The sequence below is a fragment of the Penaeus vannamei genome, chromosome 2 (assembly GCF_042767895.1).
Source record: "Penaeus vannamei isolate JL-2024 chromosome 2, ASM4276789v1, whole genome shotgun sequence".
NCBI classification, from domain to species: domain Eukaryota; kingdom Metazoa; phylum Arthropoda; class Malacostraca; order Decapoda; family Penaeidae; genus Penaeus; species Penaeus vannamei.
In genome coordinates, this window is record NC_091550.1 from 1,363,569 (window position 1) to 1,370,265 (window position 6,697).

The 6,697-nt window shown below is 36.8% G+C and overlaps 1 protein-coding gene across 1 annotated transcript; it reads left to right on the forward strand.

Moving 5' to 3' along the window:
* The first annotated feature begins 3,308 nt into the window (after positions 1 to 3,308).
* On the forward strand, positions 3,309 to 5,897 carry LOC138863163 (uncharacterized). The gene is made up of 4 exons (XM_070127038.1): positions 3,309 to 3,432; positions 3,959 to 4,105; positions 4,679 to 4,822; positions 5,753 to 5,897. The coding sequence occupies exons 2-4, from the start codon at positions 3,963 to 3,965 to the stop codon at positions 5,805 to 5,807; spliced, it is 342 nt and encodes a 113-aa protein (XP_069983139.1). The 5' UTR covers positions 3,309 to 3,432; positions 3,959 to 3,962; the 3' UTR covers positions 5,808 to 5,897.
* The last annotated feature ends 800 nt before the right edge of the window (positions 5,898 to 6,697 follow it).

Consider the following 6,697-nt stretch of genomic DNA (forward strand, 5'->3'; position numbering starts at 1 on the left):
GCTTTTTTTTTTTTCTTTTTTTTTATTTTTTTTTACTATTTTTAGTTTTTGATTCGCTTTTTTTTTAGTTTTTGATTCGCTTTTTTTTAGTTTTTGATTCGGGGAGGGAGAGGGAGACCGAGAGAGAGAGAGAGAGAGACAGAGACCGAGAGAGAGAGAGAGACAGAGACCGAGAGCGAGAGAGAGCGAGAGAGAGAAAGCGAAGACAGATAAACCCCTTTAAACCCCGCCCTCGTGTCTCCCCCCCCCCACCCCCCCACCCCCCTCCAGCGCCCATTCCCGCCCCAAGCGAATGCTCTTCTACTACACCTCCGAGAGACGTCTGAGCCTGCCGCCCGCGACGCTTCTGGCCCTCACGCCCTCGCTCAGCCTTCCCTTCGCCAGAGGACTTCCCACGGGATACGGGGCCGCCATGACCGTTTCGGTTCCCTTCGAAAGGACGTTCCGAATAGCTTTTTTTTCTTTCTTTTTTTTTCTATGTTTCTTTATATTATTTTTTACTATTTTTAGTTTTTCATTCGCTTTTTTAGTTTTTGATTCGCTTTTTTAGTTTTTCATTCGCTTTTTTTTAGTTTTTGATTCGCTTTTTTTTAGTTTTTGATTCGCTTTTTTTTTAGTTTTTGATTCGCTTTTTTTTAGTTTTTGATTCGCTTTTTTTTAGTTTTTGATTCGCTTTTTTTTAGTTTTTGATTCGCTTTTTTTTAGTTTTTGATTCGCTTTTTTTCGTTTTTGATTCGCTTTTTTTTAGTTTTTGATTCGCTTTTTTTTCGTTTTTGATTCGCTTTTTTTCGTTTTTGATTCGCTTTTTTTTAGTTTTTGATTCGCTTTTTTTTAGTTTTTGATTCGCTTTTTTTTAGTTTTTGATTCGCTTTTTTTTAGTTTTTGATTCGCTTTTTTTTAGTTTTTGATTCGCTTTTTTTTAGTTTTTGATTCGCTTTTTTTTAGTTTTTGATTCGCTTTTTTTTAGTTTTTGATTCGCTTTTTTTTAGTTTTTGATTCGCTTTTTTTCGTTTTTGATTCGCTTTTTTTTAGTTTTTGATTCGCTTTTTTTTAGTTTTTGATTCGCTTTTTTTTAGTTTTTGATTCGCTTTTTTTTAGTTTTTGATTCGCTTTTTTTTAGTTTTTGATTCGCTTTTATTTTTTTTTCTCTCTATATTATTATTACTATTTTCAGTTTTTTATTCGCTTTTTTTAGTGTTTGATTCGCTTTTTTTTCGTTTTTGATTCGCTTTTTTTTTAGTTTTTGATTCGCTTTTTTTTAGTTTTTGATTCGGGGAGGGAGAGGGAGAGGGAGAGAGAGAGAGAGAGAGAGAGACAAAGAGACCGAGAGCGAGAGAGAGCGAGAGAGAGAAAGCGAAGACAGATAAACCCCTTTAAACCCCGCCCTCGTGTCTCCCCCCCTCCCCCTCCCCCTCCCCCCCCCACCCCCTCCAGCGCCCATTCCCGCCCCAAGCGAATGCTCTTCTACTACACCTCCGAGAGACGTCTGAGCCTGCCGCCCGCGACGCTTCTGGCCCTCACGCCCTCGCTCAGCCTTCCCTTCGCCAGAGGACTTCCCACGGGATACGGGGCCGCCATGACCGTTTCGGTTCCCTTCGAAAGGACGTTCTGATTAAGCTTTTTTTTTTTCTCTTTTTTCTATATTTCTTTATATTATTTTTTACTATTTTTAGTTTTTGATTCGCTTTTTTTTAGTTTTTGATTCGCTTTTTTTTAGTTTTTGATTCGGGGAGGGAGAGGGAGAGGGAGAGAGAGAGAGAGAGACAGAGACCGAGAGAGAGAGAGAGAGAGACAAAGAGACCGAGAGCGAGAGAGAGAGCGAGAGAGAGAAAGCGAAGACAGATAAACCCCTTTAAACCCCGCCCTCGTGTCTCCCCCCCCCACCCCCCCACCCCTCCAGCGCCCATTCCCGCCCCAAGCGAATGCTCTTCTACTACACCTCCGAGAGACGTCTGAGCCTGCCGCCCGCGACGCTTCTGGCCCTCACGCCCTCGCTCAGCCTTCCCTTCGCCAGAGGACTTCCCACGGGATACGGGGCCGCCATGACCGTTTCGGTTCCCTTCGAAAGGACGTTCTGATTAAGCTTTTTTTTTTCTTTTCTTTTTTTTTCTATGTTTCTTTATATTATTTTTTACTATTTTTAGTTTTTCATTCGCTTTTATTTTTTTTCTCTATATTTCTTTATATTATTATTACTATTTTCAGTTTTTGATTCGCTTTTTTTAGTTTTTGATTCGCTTTTATTTTTTTTCTCTATATTTCTTTATATTATTTTTACTATTTTCAGTTTTTTATTCGCTTTTATTTTTTTTTCTCTCTATATTATTATTACTATTTTTAGTTTTTTATTCGCTTTTTTTAGTTTTTGATTCGCTTTTATTTTTTTTCTCTATATTTCTTTATATTATTTTTACTATTTTCAGTTTTTTATTCGCTTTTATTTTTTTTCTCTCTATATTATTATTACTATTTTTAGTTTTTTATTCGCTTTTTTTAGTTTTTGAGTCGCTTTTATTTTTTTTTCTCTATATTTCTTTATATTATTATTACTATTTTTAGTTTTTCATTCGCTTTTATTTTTTTAACTCTATATTATTATTACTATTTTTAGTTTTTGTTATCATTATAATTTATATTTTGGTATATGCTAATTGTTGTTGTTATTGTTGTTATTATCATTATTATTATTACTATTCTTCTTCTTATTATTTATCATTATTTATTAATATTATCATTTTCTGGTGTTTGGTATTATTTATATTTTTTTGTTATTTGTTATTATCATTTTTTTGTCATTTGTTATTATCATTTTTTTTTGCTTTGCTTTTTTATCATTTTTTTCCTTTTTGTTGAGTCATTCCTCGCCCACGAGCAAAATAGAAATGTTTTAGTTTCTTTATTTTTTGTATTAACGAGTTATTTCCTTTTTTTGAAGTTGAGATAATTCGGTTACGTGATTTTTTTCTTGTTCCTTTTTTTGTATATTTTATTTTCTGGTATTTCCCTTATTCAGCAAAACTTTTTTGGGAGATTATACAACAGAGAGACACGAAATGTGATATATACTCTTTCTAATAAGAAACATTAGATTGTTCCATTCAATTTTATATCAGTATTGAAAAAAATATAGGTTTTGTTCCCATTTTTTTTTTTCAAATTCCACACTAACAGATACGAAATCATCGCTTTATCATATAAATTACTTATGAGACAGGCAAATACAGACAATTTCTCCATTAAACCTGTGCTCTCACCTCTTCCTCTTCCAAAAATATAATTTCCTTTCTTTTTCCTCACGGCAGTTAGTTTCGATAAGCTCGGTGTGACCTCCGAAGAGAACCCTTGGGGACTTTGGCCTCGTTTCGGGTCGTTCAGGAAGAAGAGGGACAGCTTTGTTCCTCTCCCGGGCGTCAACTGGGCAGGAGGCGACAGGTAAAGTGAAGTCCTCAGTCACCTTTGGGCGTATTTACTTTAGTTATCGGTCGAATGTAAATGTTCCGTTTTCTTTATTCACTTCTTTACGTTAAGTCATTTATCGATTCTCCATTTTCTTTCTTCTTACATATTTATTTTAGTTAAATATCAGTTCTCCGTTTTCCTATTAATCTTGCATGTATTTTTAGTCACTTTTATTGTTTTTCGATGTTTTTAATCTTCTGTTTTCTCCTCAATCATATATCTATATATCTATATATCTATATCTATTTCTATATCTATATCCATATCTATCTATCTATCTATATCTATATCTATCTATATATCTATCTATCTATCTACATCTATCTATCTATCTATATATATAGAGAGAGAATTTATACACACACACACACACACACACACACACACACACACACACACACACACATATATATATATATATATATATATATATATATATATATATATATATATATATATATATATATACATATTGATTTATTGATTTATTCCTTCCCAGGGAAATGATGTACCACGTCGTGGAAGAAACCCTCTCCAACATGGGAATGAACGGGTCCGCCTGCCTTTTGCGAGCCGTCTGCGAAATGTTTCAGTTTCCCCTCAAAAGCCACGGTTTCTTTGGTGAAGTTCTGGAGCTCTTTTTCAGGTTGGTTTAACGAAGGGTCGAGTCGGAGCGAAACTTCTGCGCGATGTTTCGTCTCATTAGGTTATGGCTAATGCCGGGCAGGGCGGGGGTGGGGGGGGTGGGGGGTGAGGGGGGAGGGGCAGGAAGTGGGTGTATAACGCGCGCGCGTGTGTGTGTGTGTTTATGTATTTGTGTATTCCTTGTAGCGTGCGGATATAAGATAGTTTTGAAGTTGTGGATGGATGTTTAAATGAATAAAGTAATTGATAAACTCAAACACACATGTAAGATATACCTAGAGAGAGAGAACACACACACACACACACACACACGCACACAAAACACACACACACACACACACAAACAAACACACGCACACATACACACATACGCACGCATACAAACACATACGCACGCATACAAACACACACAAGCACAAACACACACACACACACACGCACAAACACACAAACACACACACATACATACATCCCAACAAGTGCTTCCACCTCTCCCAGAATTACAAAAAAAAACAAAAAAAAAAAACACCTAACACCCTCCCCCCCTCCTGCCCCCTCCCCCCCTCCCCCACAGTGTCAGCCGTTCCCCCCACGCGGAGAGGCGCCTTGGGGAGTACACGAGGGCGGAGCGAGTAGGGCGTTCGTCAGGAGATTGCCTGGAGTACCACGCCCACTGCCCACTCTCCCTCTTCACCAATCCCGGCCAGACCATGTGGATGTAAGTCAGATTTTTTATTTTTTTGGGTGGTTGTGTTGGTGGGTGGTGGGTGGTGGGTGGTGGGGGTGGGGGGGGGTTGTTATACATATATGTTTTTTTTTTGTTTTTTTATTTTCATTATCTTTTATTTATGTTATTATTGTTTTTTTTTTTAATTTATCATCGTTATTATTATAGTTTTTTTTTGAGGTGGTTGTGGTGGTGAGTGGTGAGGGGTGGAGGTGTGGGGGTTCTTATACATATATGTTTTTTTTTAAGTGTTTTTTTATTTTTATTAGCTTTTATATGTTATTATTGTTTTATTTTGTTATTTATCATATATATGGGGGTGGGGGGTGGGGGGTTGTTATACATAAATGTTTTTTTTTAAGTGTTTTTTATTTTCATTATCTTTTATATGTTATTATTGTTTTATTTTGTTATTTATCATCGTTCTTATTATAGTTTTTTTTTGGGGGGGGGTATGCATATTTTTTATATTTCTATTATCATCATTATTTTTATTTATTTATTTATTTATTATTATTATTATTATTATTATTATTATTATTATTATTATTATTATTTCATTATGATGATGATTATTATTATTTTTAGAATTATAGGCATAATTTGGGTATGTTTTTTAAAAAATGTAATTTAGGGGTAGGGAGTTCATAGGCCTACATAATTTGGTTCTAGGCCTATGTGATCGTCTTATATAATACGATACTTATATATCCACACACATAAATATGTCAAATTAGATAAATTGATACATTTAATTGCTGTATATAATTTTATACGTTAATGCTATAGAATAAAAACAGAATTATGGCATATAAGGTAAATATATACATATTACTGTATGAATGTTAATGATAAATATAATGAAAAAGAATTATGACATATTAGCTAAATAACCACTGTGTCTCCGATCTCTTCCAACAGAAATATTGATCCTAATGAAACTGGTTTTAACGAGGAAGGAAGCATCTGTCACTGAAGCATCTGTCACTGAAGCATCTGTCACTGAAGCATCTGTCACTGAAGCATCTGTCACTGAAGCATCTGTCACTGAAGCATCTGTCACTGAAGCATCTGTCACTGAAGCAGCGGTCACTGAAGCATCTGTCACTGAAGCATCTGTCACCGAAGCATCTGTCACTGAAGCAACGGTCACTGAAGCATCTGTCACTGAAGCATCTGTCACTGAAGCATCTGTCACTGAAGCATCTGTCACTGAAGCATCTGTCACTGAAGCATCTGTCACTGAAGCATCTGTCACTGAAGCATCTGTCACTGAAGCATCTGTCACTGAAGCATCTGTCACTGAAGCATCTGTCACTGAAGCATCTGTCACTGAAGCATCTGTCACTGAAGCATCTGTCACTGAAGCAACAGTCACTGAAGCATCTGTCACTGAAGCATCTATCACTGAAGCAACGGTCACTGAAGCATCTGTCACTGAAGCAACGGTCAGTGAAGCATCTGTCACTGAAGCATCTGTCACTGAAGCATCTGTCACTGAAGCAACGGTCACTGAAGCAACGGTCACTGAAGCATCTGTCACTGAAGCATCTGTCACTGAAGCATCTGTCACTGAAGCATCTGTCACTGAAGCAACGGTCACTGAAGCATCTGTCACTGAAGCATCTGTCACTGAAGCATCTGTCACTGAAGCAACGGTCACTGAAGCATCTGTCACTGAAGCATCTGTCACTGAAGCATCTGTCACTGAAGCAACAGTCACTGAAGCATCTGTCACTGAAGCATCTGTCACTGAAGCATCTGTCACTGAAGCAACGGTCACTGAAGCATCTGTCACTGAAGCATCTGTCACTGAAGCATCTGTCACTGAAGCATCTGTCACTGAAGCAACGGTCACTGAAGCAT